At 38.9% G+C, this 19,519-nt stretch overlaps 1 protein-coding gene across 1 annotated transcript in view; it reads left to right on the top strand.

The window, feature by feature from the left end:
• Positions 1–18,446, top strand: part of igf1ra (insulin-like growth factor 1a receptor) — a 102,337-nt gene extending 83,891 nt beyond the window's left edge. Inside the window, exons 11-21 of the mRNA XM_041794718.1 lie at positions 3,134–3,402; positions 3,506–3,648; positions 4,955–5,120; positions 5,227–5,329; positions 5,569–5,639; positions 6,430–6,659; positions 8,753–8,857; positions 9,062–9,221; positions 9,450–9,579; positions 13,025–13,159; positions 17,898–18,446. Coding sequence (XP_041650652.1) covers positions 3,134–3,402; positions 3,506–3,648; positions 4,955–5,120; positions 5,227–5,329; positions 5,569–5,639; positions 6,430–6,659; positions 8,753–8,857; positions 9,062–9,221; positions 9,450–9,579; positions 13,025–13,159; positions 17,898–18,423 — 2,038 coding nt within the window. The 3' untranslated portion in view covers positions 18,424–18,446. The remainder of the gene's footprint in view (positions 1–3,133; positions 3,403–3,505; positions 3,649–4,954; positions 5,121–5,226; positions 5,330–5,568; positions 5,640–6,429; positions 6,660–8,752; positions 8,858–9,061; positions 9,222–9,449; positions 9,580–13,024; positions 13,160–17,897) is intronic.
• The last annotated feature ends 1,073 nt before the right edge of the window (positions 18,447–19,519 follow it).

Raw genomic sequence — 19,519 nt, 5'->3', positions numbered from 1 at the left:
TAAATAAATAAGGGGAAATTCACAACTTTGGTTAACCCTTTATGACCTGCCATACAGCAAATACGCCAGAGCATATCTTTACATTTTTACATGTTGTAGTGCCATTTTTTTGAGTATTTTGGAGTAAGTGCAAAAAAAATGCAAGAAAAATGAAAAGCGTTTTATTTTGTTTTACAGATTTTCCTAACTACAGAGATGTGATTGCTGTATCCCTCAGAATTGTGATTGTAAAAAAGTTGCACAAGATCGAAAACAAAATGAAATTGTTCTCAATTTGCAAGAAGACAGCATCTTTAAAAAAAAACTATTTACAGTAGTGCAATCAAATCTCTAAGTGTGCCAGATACTTTTGAGCATACATGTGTTTGCAGAAGACCATGTTGAAACAATAATAAGTACGACTCGTGACCTGCAAGAAAACAACACAATTATAGCCCGGATTATATTATATTATACTGTTTTTCGATGTGTGCGCTTTATACTACATTTCTGCAAAAGAAGGAAGGATATTTCTAGAAGGAAACAGAACTCTGGAACACATTGGATGTGTGATATGTTAGTGTTACTCCTCCAATTTTATAAGCAAAAAGAATTATTGCTCTATCTCATTTGGTTACAATTCTACCTGTGATTAAAAATAGATAGGCAAATGGGAGTGCTGGTGATCCTGTAGGTTTTAAAGGGTTAAATGCATCTTGTATGTATATTCTCTTATTAAAGTCCATGGTCCAGCTAAGCCATCCCTATATAGTCCCTGCAAGGTTGAGGCTGCGCACTCCATCCTTGTTAGTTTTACAAAGTCCTTTAACCAGTTATATAAACAAAAACAATTCAATTTATGAACTTTCCAATTCATTAAAATAATTCTTTTTATAGAGAGGAATGCCAGTGTTAACAGACGTTGTGTTTCTACAGATTTTACACCATCCAGCTTAACTCCCAACAAACACACCTCTGGACATTTTGGTATATAGTCTTTTAATATTACACTGAACATGTTTTGGACCCCTTTCCAAAATATTTTTACTTCTGGACAGTCCCACAACATATGTTTTAAGGAGCCTCTCTTCCCACACCCATGCCAGCACAAATATGCAATATCCGAGTTCATTTTATTCATCTTGTTTGAAATTGCGTATGCACGGTGAAAAATCTTCATCTGCATGGGTTTGTATTGTACACATTTTGATAAGTAGTTTGTGCTATTCACCACACTTCTACTTTCTAATGATATCGACTGTTGACTGTTGAATATCCAGCAGGGATGATATTCATGAACCGTCTCATTTCAAAGGTGGCATTCATCACAGTACCACGCTTAAAGTCACTGAGCTCCTCAGAATGAACCATTTATATCACAAATGTTTGCAAATGGAGACTGCACAGCTAGGTGCTTGTTTTTATACACCTGAGGCAATTGATGTGATTGAAACATCTAAATTCAATAATTAACAGATATGGCCAAATACTTTTGCCCATACTGTGTATGTTAAAGGACGGATTACACTTCTCAAACTCAGCCAGAGAGCATTTGCCCCTATCTATCTAGCGGATAGAAGCTAGCAGAATCATGACAGCTATTCCTTAACATATACAACCACAAACTTGGAAGAATATCCAGTCATTCATGCTATCATTCCACTGTCTCTTAAGTTTAAATATTTAGCCAGAACTGGCCCAATATCTTTACTGCCCTTTGCTCCAAAAATTAATCATAATTTTTTAACTTCTTGAAACCAAACACAGTTGCAGTGGATGACAGTTCACATTAATTATAAAGACTCTGGCTGCAAAAAGGAGTTTTTCCTTATCATCACTGCTTCTTTGCTGATTGTTGCTGAGTGTCATGCTCATCGTGGATTAAAGAGGTTAGGTCTCTGTAAATAATAAAACAAAGAGTATAATCTGGATCTTCTCTTTTTAAAGTGCCTTAAGGTAGCAGTTATAATAAACCAGAGCAATACAAATAAAAAATGGACTGATAGGGTGACATTCTAGAAATTAGGTTACTCTGTTCATTGCAACCATTTTAAGAAGAATTGGACAATTTTCAAGTTTAGGGCTCTGAATTTCAAGTAATTAGCTTATTTTCTTTTGTTTGTTTATACTTTTTTAAGCTTGTGTAGCCTGTACAAACTATTCTTTCATATATTTCATTTTGTATAGAAAGGGCACAGTAAATCAAAGACAGAGTCCTTGTATGTGTTAGCAAAACTGATGCTGATAGAAAATGTAATATCTATAGGCATACATTTGTGCTGGATATTTGTCCCATTTTATATAATTAATTTATTAATCAATTAACAAAGGCTAAAATAAAAAAAAAAAACAATGAGTAATTGTTCCGGTCCTAACTTAGTTTACATTAACATTAACATTTTTGTAACCTGTTATAAACAACCAGGCTACCTGCTCATGCTCTCCTCATCAAAATCCCCAAACAACCTCTGGACATCTCTCACCATGCAGACGCTCTGTAAAGGCTTCATACACCGTCTGACCTGATGTCACCTGCTGTCCATGCAGCTTTATTTTTCCAGCTCAGTCAGAGCCAGAACTCTTTTCTTTGTTGGTGTGGCTCAGCCACAGGTTTCAGCAGGTAACAGTTTAAAGGTAACCGTGGGTGAGGTGCCCTGTGGCGTCCACTGTCTGTGCTGCTCCTGACAACTGCACGGCTGTAGGACTGTGTCTATTCACAGAAATGCCCTTGCTAAAAATTGGTCATTTTGGTGTCAAATGTTTTCTGGCTGGTTTATAATTCATTTTTTCCCGTGTAGACTTTTTTTATTATTGATTAAAATGTGTCCGACTTTAAGTTTTTCTCTTCTCACTGTAGAAAAAAAAATCTATCTTCTTTTCTCTCTTTGCCTGCACTCCTCACTATGATCTGTCTGACCTCATCTTTCCTAACAGCTCCACAGGGAGCAGTATGCAGCATCTGGACACATGTCACACTCACACAATAACAGACAGACACAGACTCGCTTAACTTTTAAAGGATGCTTCACTTTTGGGAATTATAAAACTACAATTATTTGTTGCTGTAAAATGTCAGCATTTTATTCTGTTATCATCATGACAGACTTCTCCACCTCCTCAAACCTGTTGTATTTCTTGTCCCTCTGTTTTTCAGACCTCCAGATCGCAAAAGGAGAGATGTTTTCGGCGTGGCTAACAACACACTGATGAATGGAGGGAACGCCACCTTTGGGGATAACAGTACGGATGGAATCCCTCCAGTTAAAGAATATCCGTTCTCAGAGGAGAAAAGTGAAGCCGAATATTTAGAGATCCCAAATCTGCGACCTTTCACTGTGTACCGTATCGACCTCCATGCTTGCAATGAAGAGGTGGGCCGCTGCAGCGCCGGGGCCTTCGTCTTCTCCAGAACCAAACCTGCAGGTCAGATACATATTACTTTGTGATGAAACACAGTATGCAATAAACCTTCTCCCACTAGTTTGCACAGTCTTGTCATGAGGTTGTGTATTTGGTTGTGTTACAGTCAGGGCAGATGATATCCCTGGAAAGGTGACCTATGAGAGGAGCGAGAAGGTGGAGGGTTGCGTGGTGCTCCACTGGAAGGAGCCTGTCATGCCAAACGGAGTCATTCTGATGTATGAGATCAAGTTCCGTCTGGGGACAGAGGTGAGCTGGGCTGCGTGTAATTAGAGGTCCCCTCTGGCATTTTTTAGGCATGTAGTCAAAGAACTGCTAGGAATAATATTCGTGACTAATAAGGGATGGAATCCAAGGATTACTTAAGATCATAGGTGGAGCAAAGGGGGTGGCTTACAGGGCTTTAGCCTTGAATCTTTTAGGTTGGTAAGAACTAGTTTTCTGCTGAGTGTTATGATGGATAATTGCAAAGAGAAATAGATGATTTAAAAAGGAGCCTTGCTGGTCACAACATGAAAATCTTATTGTTGTAGCCAAATTCACAGTTTTTGTAACTCATACAACCTAGAAGAACAGCAGAATAAAACGGTACTACTTAACACTGTCCTAAAATTGAGCTTCTTCAGCATTTTCATAAATATTTTTCATTTCTGGAACCAAACAATTTGCTTTTTATGTCCTTCTTCAAAGGTCAGTTTAAAACGTCTATATTTAATTCCTCTACCTTTGGTATGCAACTTTTAAAATAAACAGTTTTTGCCTTTTTTTAGGAGACAGAAGGGAAAATTATTGGTCATCACTGTGTTGATTTAAAAGGCTTAGGGCACTTTGTGAACATTTACGTATTAAAAATTATGTTGGCACTAAAGGATGACTGTTTATTTTAGGTGAAAATGTGTTTTACCAAATAATGTTGATTTATTTGCATTCTAAATCTGCAATTGTGTTTAAAATTGCATGAAATAGTGCATATCACTGACCAATAAGCAATTTCAAGTTAGCATGTCTCTGGATCTTCCTAAATTGGGCTAAGACCCAGATATTTAACACTCCTGGCTTACGATACAGCACGATATGATACGATACAGCATGATATGATACCTCACAAAGCTATATTGAACAATACGTTATAGCAGTGGCCATCCAGCCCCCAGATGTTTATTCTTAAAATGTGATGGTAGAAATATTTTGTGTCTTTTTTAGTCCCTACAGCTTTAAAACAGAACAGATGAGACTGGAACAATTTTATCATGAATGGCAGAAATCCACCGATCAGCCAGTTTTAGCAAATAGGTGCATAATTATTACACACTTGTCAGCTTTTCTTGATTAAAGCTTCTGTTTTTTCTCGTCAGGGTGTTTAAGAGTGTAATATCCCTGACTAAGTTTCCTTTATAGATTTTTCAACCAAACAAAACACAGCATATTAGCATCAAGCCTTGTGATTGGCGACGTAGTTTTAAAATTAAGATATAAATTTTCTGTAGCAGACCTTAACCTAACAACCGCCTGTATAACATCTTTCGAATAGTAACCAGGATGTTTTTCCTTCTAGCCTGAGAAACATGAGTGTGTGTCACGACAGCATTTCCGTGAACACAGAGGAGCTCGACTGACCAACCTAGGCTCTGGGAATTATTCTGCACGTATACGTGCCACTTCGCTTGCAGGAAACGGCTCCTGGACAGAAAGCGTGTTCTTCTATGTGCCTCCTCCAATAAGTAATACAACACATCACACTACATATGTAATTTTTCACTTAAAAGATGACGAGAAAATAATCTTTAACTCAGTGTTGATAATTTTTCTGTTTCTGCTTTCTTACAGGAGATGATGGTGTTACATTCTACTTGGTCATCATTATTCCCATCATAGCGACACTCTTTATTGCCAGCCTCACCACCATCCTCTTCTTTGTCAACAAAAAGAGGCAAGTGTCTTTATGAACACGCTCCCCACATTGCCACACAAAGGCTCTGGATGATGATGTTCTGCATCACTGTGCTCATGAAACTTAATGGCTGGTGTAATTTTAATTAGAGTTAATAGGTGTTTTGTTTTCATTAACATTCCCCTGTCGTAAAGAGGAGACTTCCTGTAAAGAATTACTCATGTCGTCTGCAAACAGAACAGCCTGCTGACTAACTCGGCTGTATTTTGTGTCAACAGGAACAGTGACAGATTGGGAAATGGTGTCCTTTATGCATCTGTCAACCCAGAATACTTTAGTGCTGCAGAGAGTAAGAATATAACATCTCTTCTGTATTAAAACTACAGTGTTGTGCATGAATTACATAACTCTTTGATCATAAAAACTGTATAGACATACAGTGCTTAACAAATTTATTAGACCACCTGTCATATTTGTCTCAGAGACCATCCAGCATCATGAAGTGCTTTAATGTGGACTCTTTCATTTTCAGTGAGCTCTCCACGTTTTACCATTTTGAACAGGAATGAGGAATTTCAAACTGAATTCACCTTTTTATATGCAAATTTGAACCGGCTCACTGGGCTTCTCTGAGAAGTCAGATATTAATCAAGCATAACATTCAAGCACTAAAACTAATTTTTCTGTTCAGAAATGCAAGTAAATAACTTTAATTTGACATATTAGTCTAGAAATAATAATGTGCTTTACTAGTTTTTAAGTTGTTTTGTAAATCAGTAAATTTGAAAATTCATGGATAACAATAATAATTATATTTTAGCATTATAAATATCATTTGGGTGAAAGAGCTTCCACATAATGGTGTATTAACCATTGCAGAAACATAAAAAATGATTTTAGTAATTACCAATGCTGTTAATTTAGGGCAGCTCTGGCATAAACCTTACTTTGGGTGGTGGTCTAATAAATTTGTTAAGCACTGTATGTGAAAATATTTGAAAAATACATAAATATACATTATTAAATATACAAGTAGATTGACTGGCTTAATCCAGTTCTTTGTTGAAAGAACAATTAATAAAATTGTCAGATTTTATTGCACGTCTTTTTTTAATCTTGTGTCCATACTTTTGTGCCAGTGTACGTCCCTGATGAGTGGGAGGTGCCTAGAGAGAAGATCACTATGCACAAGGAGCTTGGTCAGGGCTCCTTTGGCATGGTGTATGAAGGAATCGCCAAAGGAGTGGTCAAGGATGAACCTGAGACAAGAGTGGCAATCAAAACGGTGAACGAGTCCGCCAGCATGAGAGAGCGCATTGAGTTTTTGAACGAAGCCTCAGTCATGAAGGAGTTCAACTGTCACCATGTGGTAAGAAAACTAAAACAGTCTAAAACTATGACTTGTACAGACAACTGAGTCAGAGAATCCTGTAATAAATGCAGATCAAAATAAACAGCCCTTTATTGTATTGTTCAAAATCGTGGCACAGTGCTCCTGTGATCATTAGTTCTTTATTTGTCCACATTTTTATAGTGAAAAAGGTGAGAGGAGGCCATGTGTTCAATTGTCTGTGGTTGTCTTCACTCAGGCAGCTGCAGCTTGAGGCAGAGCTCGGTCTCCTGCAGATTATGTACATTTTCTCATCAGTGTGATAACAGCCCTATTAACCACGTTTAACGTATGTGTGAGATATTTTTCACTTTTGGAAAGCTGCTGTTACAACTGATTTAACAAGTCTGTCTGCTGGAAAGCCAAGCACTCAATTATTGAAATCACCTTGAATAATTGAATAGATTTTTTTTTTCAAACAATCTTCAAAGCAAGTTTAAGAGAAACATTTTTCTATAAATGTGGAAATGGATCATTGGAGTGCTTCAGAGGGAGGGAAAACTACACTGCCAGACATACTACCCCCTGATTTTACACATTCTTTATTTTAAGCTTCTGTGAGGATTTTTTTAATCTGTTTCTAAAACAGAGGTAACACTGATGTCTCTTTATGACCTACATAACAAACCATGCTACTGCTGTAGAGTATTGGAATATTGATTATATCTATTTTTTAATTTCCAGCGCCTGTCACTGCTGCCCCCACGGAAGTAGAGGGAGGGAAAGGGCCTTATTTTACATTTTCCAGATTAAGGTTCACTTGAGAAATGTGGGAAGGAGGATGAGATTTTTTGTTGTAAGAAATCACTGCTTACATCTGTACAGGATAAAAATCAGTGAATCAGTTTGGGGGCCCAAAAATTCACACTAAGAGAAAGTTCCTCACAAAAGCTTTATTTGTTCAGTTTGTTGTTTTTGTCATTGATACAGAAGTGAATAAGGGCCATTCCACAAGATAAAAATGAAAGAGGATCTGTGGCGCAGATGGCCTAGTGGTCAGATTGCACCAAAAGTGTGTGTGGGCAGCCTAGGTTCACATCCAGCCCTGTGGCTTCTTGACCACATGTTTCAACCCCACTCTCTTATCCCTATTTCCAACTCTGTCCACTACCCTCCTCTCTTAATGAAGGCACAGAAAGTCCAAAAATATATCTAAAAAAAAGAAATTATAAATAAGGAGGATTTTTAATTTTCAGGAAAAAATAACATTTTGGAGAAAAATCTTTTTATATATATATATTGGATTATAAAAATGGAAACTTTTGAGTAACAAAACTCTGAATTTTTAAATGAAAGAAGCTGAAAATTTATGAAGAAAAACTTAATTTTTTCAGTTGTACCTTTCGATTTAAAAACTCAAAAATTTGAAATTTATGAAGTCAGAAATTTACAATGTTATAAAGTTGTAAATTTACAAGGAAATCAAGCTGAAAACAGGGTTTGGTGTACCCCAGTTTCCAGAAATGTCTCTTCTAAATCCAGATGTTAACATCAAAGTGATTATTCTGGGCTAAAATCACAAATAGAGTGACTCTAATACACCATACTAGTTAGTATACAGGAACCAAAACACAGCAATGTTTTTAACCAGTGTATTTTTTTCACCCTGTATTTCCTTTATGCATCTTTTTTGTGTTCACTGGCATTAGTGATAGGAATTCTGGCTCTCTTTAGTGATGTGGGTCATTTGGCTCAACTCACCGAAAGCCAGTTCCCAAAAAAACCCTTCATTTGGGTACCACTTTGGCTTTATTTGAGCTGCCAACTTTAGCAACATACAATTGGTATTTATGCTGGTTACTGTAAAAATAATAATAATAATAGGAAGAAGAAGAAGAAAATTATAACAGGATCAAACAGGATCCAGTTCTTATTGATCAGGTGAAATTGCCAGCTATTTGTACCAACTCGTTCATGAATGAAACATCACTTACTGGCTTTTAAAGTATGCTTCCTGACTATGTAATTGTCCATTATTTCCTGTATGCCTGCTCTAACCTTCATTACAGTGATGTAGATCATGGAGCTTTTGGCTGCTTCCACTAACCTTTGTTTTGCTGTGATTGGTGCAGGTGCGGCTGCTAGGTGTGGTCTCTCAGGGACAGCCAACCTTAGTGATCATGGAGCTAATGACCCGTGGAGATCTCAAGAGCTACCTGCGCTCCCTGCGCAAAGAAGTAAGCCTCTTTTAACCTTAGCTCTGTAACAATACCTTTCTGTCCTGTTAGCTTTTTTGTCTTTCCCCCTCCTAATCACTTTTCCAAATAAAGCATTCACCCCCTACTTTGTATTTCTGAACTCTTACCAGTGTCTTGGAAAGATGAAAAAAGATGTCAAACTGCAGAGTTTAACTTTCTTGTGGGTGCTTTCCCCTCTCCCAGAACTCCACCAGCCAGGTCCTACCCCCACTCAAAAAGATGATCCAGATGGCAGGGGAAATCGCTGATGGCATGTCGTACCTAAACGCCAACAAATTTGTCCACAGAGATCTGGCTGCCAGGAACTGCATGGTCGCAGAGGACTTCACTGTGAAGATTGGAGGTGAGTCAAGTTAATACAGTGCCATTAGCTCTCCTGGTTGCTCCATCCTGAACCCAGCTTGGAAAAATAACCGTTTGGATTGTAGTGAGTGCCTGAGGCTGTGGAGTCTTAATGTAGATGGACAGAGAGAGGGGAGGAGGTAGGGGATGGATGAGCTTCCTCTATCACACAGAAAGAGTGATTTCTAGGGGCTTCCTCAACCTCTGATTTCATTTTTTTTCTCCACAGATTTTGGCATGACGAGAGATATTTACGAGACGGATTACTACCGAAAAGGAGGGAAGGGCCTGCTGCCCGTTCGTTGGATGTCTCCAGAGTCACTGAAAGATGGCGTGTTCACTACAATGTCTGATGTTTGGTATGAGAATACATCACACACAGCCCTGCATTAAACATGTAAAAACCTGCCCTAATCCAGGGGGCATGGAAACTATTCCAGAAATGTCTACATATTGTGTGTGTTCGTGCATGTGGATATGCTGGAACTATTCATGCTGGGGAGTCAAAGCTATAAAAACATGCAGATCACTTCTCAGCCCATATCCTCAGCTGCATTTTTTACTTTACAGTGTGAACATGCATTTCCTGCTCTATCATCTGTGTCTGTGTGTGCTATAAAAGACTCCAAAACCATCAAAATCTCTCGGTCTCCAGCTGGCTCTCAGGAAATTCTTCTCTCGGTGACAGGAGAGCTTAAAACAAGATAAATCTTTTCTTACCAACACCTTTTTTTAAAGCCAGCTTGCGGTGGAATCTCAGCTTACAGTTCTGCCACATTTTTCTATCCAGAGCAATACTGCTGTAGAGAAATACAAGTGTTTACTAGCTCCCTTGCAAGTTTTTGTTTCCCAACTCAGAATGTCCCATGGGTCAGTCCCTAAGAGTGGGCTTAAACTGCTCCAGATGTTCTTAAATGATAGGTTGTCGTTCCAGCACAAACCCACCTCCACATTTGCGTACTATATCTTCCTCTTTGAAGTCATACAGATGAACTTAAGAGTAAGACGAACCCACTCTGGTCTCCCGAGGAATCCACAAGTTAGTGACTTTTATTTTGATGATCAAGAAAAGCTGTATGAATGCGGCTTTCTCTGTTTTTGACTGTTAGATGCTGTTGTAATGACTCTGTTTGAAGGATAGATGAGCTACTCTCAGAACTGATGATAGTGTTGAAAATATCACTAACAGGATTAAACAAATATTGGGCTCTTTGTCTGCCAAGATGTGGATTTCTTTGTTTTTTCATAGACATTTTAGTAAAGAAAGTTTGAGTTTTAGGGTGAATCTTGCCTTAAATATTTAAAAATTGAGGCTTTCCCTAAGTTTTCATCCAAGTTTCTGAGTTAGTCTTAGAGTAGTCAGATCATTGTGATTACTGACTTTTTCCCTTATTCACAATACCAAGGATGCTGTTTATTAGGCTGACATGACATTGACAACTAAAGAATATGTACTAGTATATCTTCCCATCATCTCAAAATGTTTTAGTAAACAGATTGTTATAGATGTCTGAATTTTAAGTCATGTTCACAGGGTTTTTTGCCCCAAGCCCACAACATGCCATGTTGACCCACTTGTGTCTCTCAGCAGTCAAGGTCAAGCTCGATGCCATCTCTTTTTCCGGTACTTTTTACCCCTAGTAAAACACCCAGAGACCGCCCGCGGTTTTCAATCCTTTCGGGACAACCACAGCTCAGCCAGGAGGTCATAGCAATCCTACTATCCAACAGGGTGGCACCTGAGGCCAGGGGTTGTCAAACCTAAAAGCCAACAACCCCCCAAAATAAAGGCGCAAGAGCCCAGGGACCCCAGCTGTACCTGAAGATATTTGAAGCATTGTTGAACACAGCAATGTACAATCAAGAACAGTTGTGTGCAGACTAATATTTAAAGGACTTTTTAATCATTACTTTGATTTCAGCATAAATCTCAACAAATAACCATGTTTCCATGTAACTAATTTCATACATGTATTTTTCTATAAAAATGGGTAAATCATACAATTTGAAATAATTTTAAAATATTCTTCATTTTTTGGAAGTCATCTGGCATCCCTGTCAGTGTCCCACGACCCCCACAGTAAGAACCACTGCTGTAGGCCGTGCTTACTTGCCAAATCTACCCTTTTCTGTGTCCTAAAGGTGTTGACTTTACTTTTTCAACAGATTATTTTCCTCATGCCCCTGTTAATATGCAAGGACATCCAGAGCATGACTGGGTTTGTGTCAGTCCTCGTTCCTGCCTGATGGTGCCCTCAGGCAACATATTCGCCATATCTACGCTTTACTTTAGCCTCAGTTTTTGTCCCAAACATGCTAAATAGTTCTGGACAGGACTGCACATTTATGTTGTATTTCCACATTGGACACCATTGCTGAGTAGTGTTGCAAAAATGTATAAAGTAGCTTCTGAATTGGATGATTGAAGCTGTAAATTCAACTTTGACATCACCAAGAGCATTGAGAAATTTAAAGTTAGGTCATAATTTTTTTGTTAGCTTTTACTCTCTTGATTTAGAAATGTATGAAAGCCAGCAGAAAAATATAGCAAGTGCGAGGTTAGAGTGATTTGGTGCAAGTTACTAATTATGTTTATTTCAACTCAGATTTTAGATTTAAAAAACATGCAATAATAAGAAAAGTAGGTTTTTTGGCAAACTATTCTTGAAAAAAGATGACACTTGAATGTTTGCATGTGTAGAGCAGAAGATCTCTGCTCCAAAAAAAGTGACACACTTTTCAGGTCAAAGAAATGCTGCATCATGTTTGGTATGAAAATTGCACTAAGTCATGTTGCAATTAAATCTAAATTTTGATTAAATGCCCAGCCTTAGTAAGTGCAGAATTAAAGGATGAGACCAATGTTTTACCTGTTCTGTCTGAAAAATGTTAACCAATATGCACTCCAATCCTTTTTCAGCTCTCAAAGCTTTATTACATGCAATTCAACACATAAATGCAATGAATTTGACCTTTACTGTAGGTCTGATGTCAAAAGTGTTGTACAAAAAAGTGTGCATGATTCTTTTGGTGTCTTAACAGTTTTTAATTTGGTAAATGGATTTGGACTTGAAGAGCCCTTTTTTTAGTCCAGTGGTTCCCAAAGTGCAGGCCTGGAAACACTAAAGGGGGGTCCTTGGATGCTTTAAAAAAAAAAAAAAAAAAAAAAAAAAAGATTTAAAGTGGTACATTTTATCCATTATTGTAGAAAATGCTCAAATGAGTTCAATTTACAATAGTTAACTATGAGGTTTTTGTAAATAACGTGCCAAAAGTCCCTAAAATGTAAATACGTACATGATGCCTGTGCAACATCGTACACTTCAACCATCTCCAGGTAAGATGAGGTCCCTGGTCTATCTATGACACGGTTATTTTGGGGGTCATGGGCTGGAAGGTAGTCCACACATGGCACTATTACAGGACATGTCACATTCAGCCATTCATTTTTTACACATTGATGCCAGAAGGTACATAATGTGTCAAAAGTGCTATTCCATTAATACGCTTCGGTGTAAGACTGCAGGAGCTGGGATCAAACTGGAAACCTTTTATTTGAGAGATGGCAGACTACAACTATACCACATCCACCCTAATTTTGTTGTTATCGACACATTTTATGGGAAAAGTCACATTAACTGCTGTGCTTGCCTGCCCCATGAATAACGGCCATACATTTGTTGTTGCTGCTTCACTCAGTATTAGAAGCACTACATAAAGAAAGCATTTTAAATATGAAGGCATAAGAAAAGTAAGTCAATTACTTGATTACTCTAAATGAAACTGTCTTGTTTTGCTCTACAGGTCATTTGGAGTGGTGCTGTGGGAGATCGCTACTTTAGCAGAACAGCCATACCAGGGCATGTCAAACGAACAAGTGCTGCGCTTTGTCATGGAGGGAGGACTCTTGGACAAACCTGAAAACTGCCCCGACATGCTGTAAGTCCGTTAACATGAACTTTAGAATAGAATTTTCAAGTTCACAGCACCCTTAAAGTATGTATTGTTTTATCCTCAACTTGTACTGCCTCACATGTCTTCTGCCCCATTAATTTGGTCTTTTTTGCTCAGCATCTATTTAAAGTTGTGGTTTTACGTGTGCGGGATATCATGTGATGTGTGTGCTAAAGTAGAGCCAAGATGAGGCCTGACATTAACGTCACAGGTTAAATGTGGGCCGTTGACGACATTGCTCTGGTGGTCAGCTGGCAATGAGAAGCCTTCTCACCCGTCTGCCTCGGCCCATAGAAGGGATGCCACGAGCTGTGTGTGAAAGATGCCCTTCATACCGTCTGCCAGGCACGGACATGAGGAGGGAGATGGTGTCCGTCTGTCAGCAGAGAGTGGATGCAGAAAGAATTTTAGTAACTCATAATTCATTAATGAGTCATTATGGCTGTTAAAGGAGAGAAAAGACAGCACAGCCTGCTTGTCAGTGTGCAGTGCTACATATATGCATTTCTCCTCTCTCCCTCTGACCTCAATAAGAAGGCATTCTGCTCTCTCCCCTCCCACTCTCCACGGCTGACCTCACCTTAGAAAGAGAGTGCAAGTAGAAAAAAAAGAGGGCCTAGTGTTGTGCAGACACAAACCTCTGGTTTCTATGGCAGCCTGACTGTTTTGTCCTGATTACAGGAGTGTGTGGATTGTGTTACAGAGGTGGTGGTGGTGGGGTGGGTGGGTTATTCTCCTGCACAACACACAAGGAAGTCAGGGTTTTGCCACTGGTCCCCTCTGCTGCTGTGACTTAATGGAGATTTCCAGCAGAGTGCTTAAGTGTGGTGAAGCCAGAAGTCCATACAAAGAGCGAACAGGAAGACATAAGAGGAGAAAGGTCTGGAAAACAGGCCGGAGGATGAGTCATATTTGGATAGCTTTGAACATCTCCTCCTGCTTCTGTCTTCCCATGGTCAGGTAGCTGTGGGTCACTGATTGGATTTCCCATGTTTCTGTCTAGAGTTTCCGATCCACACAAAGTGCATTCTCTCTCTCAGGGCTGGGCAAAAATCAAATGCAGACTCCTGCAATCACATTAAACATCACAACTTATAGAGGAATGTTGCAGTATCACAGTGGAATTATACTTCAAGGTTTCAGCAGGCTAAGGACAGCACATCTGAGAAGATTTTCAGGTCTGATGATAATTCTGTTCAGATTGATTAAACATTTAGGGCAGATTTCAGAGACGGCTATACAATCACATTCAGCCTGTTTCTTATTTTCATCTGACTGGTTCAAGGTCTTTTGTCCCATCTCCCTTTCCCCTGGTAAGAATTGGCTGGACTACTGCACAGGGTATATGCAGAAAATCAGTCATTAAAGTCATTAAATTTAATACTTGTGATACCTTTATCAAGACCCTCTTCATATATTTAAAGACTTTATTACATCTTCAATTTCTAATGCATTGCATAAACAAGACACTTGTTTTGTGCCGATAGTCAGACAAAAATGCAACAACAAAGAACATGCTTATAGAAATTCTTTCTTTCTTTTAACCATCAGTCTGCACAGTTGACTTGTAGAGGCAATTAGCAATGGATTTAGGATTTTTTCACTGAGCGCTGATCCTCTTTGTAGGGCACAAGTATCTTGTGGTTATAAGACCCCACAGACACACTGCTGCAGTGTTAACTTCCTTTTGTTTACAAAAGCCAGAGTTTGAACAAGTACATTTTTGTGTGTAGCCTTTAGTATAAAGTGGCAAAACATGAACCCTTGGGATGCTTAAAGACAAATTCAAAGGCCAAAGATTGACGGTTAAACAAATATATTCAGCTGAAAAGAATAAAAAGAAGTCATCAACAGCACCATCTTGGGTCTTAAATTGGATATTTGAAGGCCATAAAAGTCTGCCAGTGAGAGGTCTTGAATTTAAGAAGGCATTTTGACTAAGACATGACCAATCTTTGTTTTCTAGCCAGACTGATATGATTTTAATCACTTTCTTCCAAAAGTTATTGCATAAATATTCTCAATAATTCAGGAAATTCAGCGTTGGATGTTCTGAATTTCCTGAAGGAGGACCCCAAACTCCTCTCTAATTTTATCTGACTCCCTGTGAGTTAATAAACTCTGTACTGTTGTGAAACACTACTCCAGTTCTCTTAATATCTGGGCTACCAGGTTTTTCACTAAAAAATCGGTGCAGCCCAGCCTTATTTTGACAGGTCCTCCCTGATGAAAAGCATTATCTGTTTTTTAATAGTTAAACTGTTTAGAATCAGCAAAAATGTGTTATGATAAATATCACCATAAGGCATAGAGGCATTAAATGTGTGAGAAATCTTTAAATTTGAGTGTTTTTGACAAAAGAAAAAAAACTTTTGCCTTATATCATTTGACATTTAATAAACAGTTCTGAAATCAGAAAATTCAGCCCCGGTCCAGTGGACCAAGAAATCTCATGCCTTTTATTTGTGACTATTTACCTTGCAAAAAGTTGTATTAATTATTCTCGGTTCAGGTCTGGAGAAGACTTACATTTGATTTTGAAAAGTGTGTAAAACCCTGTTCCTGTATTTTTGTGTTTAAACTGGACTTAAATGTAACAAATGTTTATTAACTGATAAACATAACTGACTGAAAAGAATCCTGTAATGAGGTAACAAAGAAGTGGCAAAAAAAAAGTTGTTTTTGGATCTTGAAGATCTATATTTGTACCAGCTGATGGGCAGGTTATTTCCCCTTTAGTTTAAATCAAGCGCTGATATCACTGGCATGTTACTAATCTCATAGCTGATAGGTCAGATAAAAGTCAAATTAACTTAATGCTTATAGCATGTGTCTGTTTGTGCCATGATTGATATGATGCTGACATAATGTCAGGATTTACTGCCGTGTTTATTTGCTAATTTTGCATCAGTGAGCCTGCTGAGCAGCGACAGATGGTGAAAGGGACAGCTTTCACTGAACAGGTCACCTTTGGGCTCTGAGCACCAAATCTTTTAACAGGGAGGTCTTTGAGTCCCAAGTCTGGATATCTAAACCTCAGCTTTAAGACACTTGCTGTGGCGCGGGTAAACAAGCCAGAGCAGCCCTCCTGCTGCTTCAGAGCACAAAGTGTGCCGCATGTTTAAAAAGCTCTTGCCATAAGGAGCGAGGCGGGCACAGAGCTGCAGGAGCTGCCGTAGACTGCAGAGACCACTGGGTAGGAACGAGAGAGAAAACAAGAGAGAGGGAGCAGCAGGAGTGAAACAGAGATGACTGAGGTGTTTATGTCAGCGGGCCGTGCAGAGTATTCTTAGCTTGTTTGTGTATAATTGAAGTTGTGGTGTGCGGTGTAGCACCACAAAAAACTGTAATATTTCTCCCTTTTATGATGTTGTTTTGACATTCCCCAAGCTCGGCTGCTGGCCTGGCACAGTAACCTGAGGTGTGATTTACTGCGCTGCAAAGTTCATGAAGCATTACTGATCTAACTGTCAAAACTGTAATGTTGCAATGAATTAAACATATCCAAAGTTTGAAAGTCTCACTGAACCAGAAAAAAATGTTGTGAATCATCTTGGCACTTGGAATTAAGTTTCATAATTTAATTTAGCATTGCAGTAGGTAGTTGACGAGTTTTTTTTAACATCCACTGTTAAATTAAGTCCATGTAAGAGATTTGATGAATCCAGTTTAGTGTGAATGAGATATATCCTGTTAAAGATACATACATGACCAGAAATTTAAAATATTAAAATAAAGTGAAAGTGAATCAAACCTCAGCCTGTTGATGTTGAAGGAATGGTAAAGAATCAGTGCTCTGATTGACATTGCTGTTGCTTTTTCTATCAACACTCCCTTGATAACCAGAGGTGTAGAGTGAACTTTATTATTCTCTTATTTTCAGGTTAAATAGAGTGAGCATAGTTTAAATGCCGGAGTGTAGAAGCCTTCTTAAATCTAAGTGTCTACTGCCACCTGCTGGAGGGAAGTTCTAAGACCTGCCACTACTTGAAACTCTACGTTTGTATAAGGGCCAGATTTTGTCTTGGCAGGCACCTTTGAGGCCAGACTTTAAATTAACTAAAATAAAATAAACATTTTGGTTCAGATATAATATTATTGTATTAGTGTTTGTATTTTCTTTCAAAATGTAAGTCATTTTAAAGCATTAACACTGAGATCAGTCCTTATCAAAATATTAAAGCTGCTGTACTTATTTCTAGGACTGCCATGTTATCTATCTCTAGGTTTGACTGGAAAAAAAACAAAAAGACGAAACAGGTCAATGTTTAGATTCTCAGGCTCTCTCCAAGAGTTTAAGTTGACACAGAAAACTGCAGATTTAATCAGGACTAAGGAGTACATGTTTTTACAAAAGCTGACAGGTGGATTTCCTGATAAAATTGTTGATCATTTTGAGTTTGATTTGAGAGCTGCAGGGATTTAGAGACAAAAGATACCCTTAAAAATTCAGCATCTTCATCTTAAGTTTTATATGATCATTTTTTTCACATCTGCTTTTAAACAATACTCTCAAGACTAAATGAATACTGAAAGATGTCACTGCTGCAGTGATTTACACTGTAACAATGGTAAAATAGGGCACTAAATCTTAAAAGAGTACAATAAAAAAGTCTTCTTTCACAGTTTTGGATTATCCGTGTAAACTTCAAAGTACAGTCTTAATGGGAAGGAAATTCCCTTTTTGACCTTAATCCTTTTCTCTCCCTAACATCACCTGCAGGTTCGAGCTGATGAGGATGTGCTGGCAATATAACCCCAAGATGCGTCCGTCCTTCCTGGAGATCATCAGCAGCATCAAAGATGAACTGGATCCTCCCTTTAGGGAAGTGAGCTTCTTCTACAGCGAGGAGAACAAACCGCCAGACACCGAGGAGCTGGACATGGAGGTAGAAAACATGGAGAACATTCCACTGGACCCTGCATCCACCAGGCAGCCCTATGCAGCTGCCGCTCCGTTATCATGTTGTACAGGAGGGACACCGCCTCCTTCCACACAGCAGTTATCCCCCATGCAAGGCCCAAGTACTCCATTACTGGGACCTGTATCTCCCTCCTCCCCGGGCCCAGTCACCTCAGGTTTGGCGTCTCCAGGCCAAGCATTGGACAAGCACTCAGGACATGTTTCGGCCAACGGGCCTGTGGTGGTGCTGCGGCCCAACTTTGACGAGATACAACCCTATGCACACATGAACGGGGGCAGAAAAAATGAACGTGCATTACCACTGCCCCAGTCGTCGGCCTGCTGATATCAGACCATCCCCCCTTCCTTCTCCTCCTCTTACACAGGGTAACACAAACTCTCCTCCATCTCATCATGAGAGATGGATGAGGTAAGCAATGACTGTCTTCTACTGTATGCCAGTAGATTGTCTCTCCACTTTTTTAAGGTCAAACAAACTGTAAAAACTGTGAAATAGCACAGAAACCTGCTAAAGCATTTGGAGTTTGGTGGCTCAGACTCGACACTGGGGAATTCGTTTCTGTGCAGCCTGTACTCCAGTCTTTGATACACATATCCTTCAAGAAGGAAAACAACACAGGCGTACGTATCCCGACTCACAGATTCAGACACGAACTAAAAGAAAAATCATTTTTTAGCATATCCGCCAGCAAATCCAACAGAAGAGCACTTTTTTCCTCATGATTTCAGAGAGGATGTTGTGGATATCTGAGTGTGTATTTATACAGACACGTGATTCTCTCTATAATATGGTATAGTTCCATTTCTAAAGGACTTTCCATCAGAAAGACTTTGTGTGCATGAGCAGACTGGCTCATGTCCTGTGAGGATGCCTCAATTCTAAAGTTTGGACTGAAAGTTGTTTTCATTTTCCTGTTGATGTTTCTATGGGTGTAGACCCCAACAGGAGCAGGTCAAAAACTGAACAGGGGGGTCCTGTTGTGTTTCTACCAAACTGTTGCCAAATCAAGCTTTTTCCTCTAATTTCAAACAAGTCGCCCTTCTTGTTTCAGGCTGTGATTCAGAGTTGAGATCCATCTGAGAATATTACGAAAACTTTTCAGACTTCATGTTGATCTCTAGTCCTAACTGCTCCTGGAGCAGCTGCATGCGTGTGGTTTGTAACTGTATAAATGACAGCGGTACTGTTGATGGGATGCATTCACACCTGCAGTCGAGGTTTTTCTCTCAATGTTTAGTGTCTGCATCAAAGATGGAGTGAATGTTGAGAGTTAAGAGGTACTTTGAGGAGAAACTCAACACTGTGAAATTAATTGGAAATCACAAACAGCACATGAAAAAGACTTTCACATCTGAAAATTATGCAATATTTATTGTTCATAAACAATAACAAAGACATCACAAACAGAGACTGGAAATTG

The sequence above is a fragment of the Cheilinus undulatus genome, linkage group 9 (assembly GCF_018320785.1).
Source record: "Cheilinus undulatus linkage group 9, ASM1832078v1, whole genome shotgun sequence".
NCBI classification, from domain to species: Eukaryota; Metazoa; Chordata; class Actinopteri; order Labriformes; family Labridae; genus Cheilinus; species Cheilinus undulatus.
Note: the sequence above shows the minus strand (reverse complement) of the source record. Positions and strands in the feature narration are given on the sequence as shown.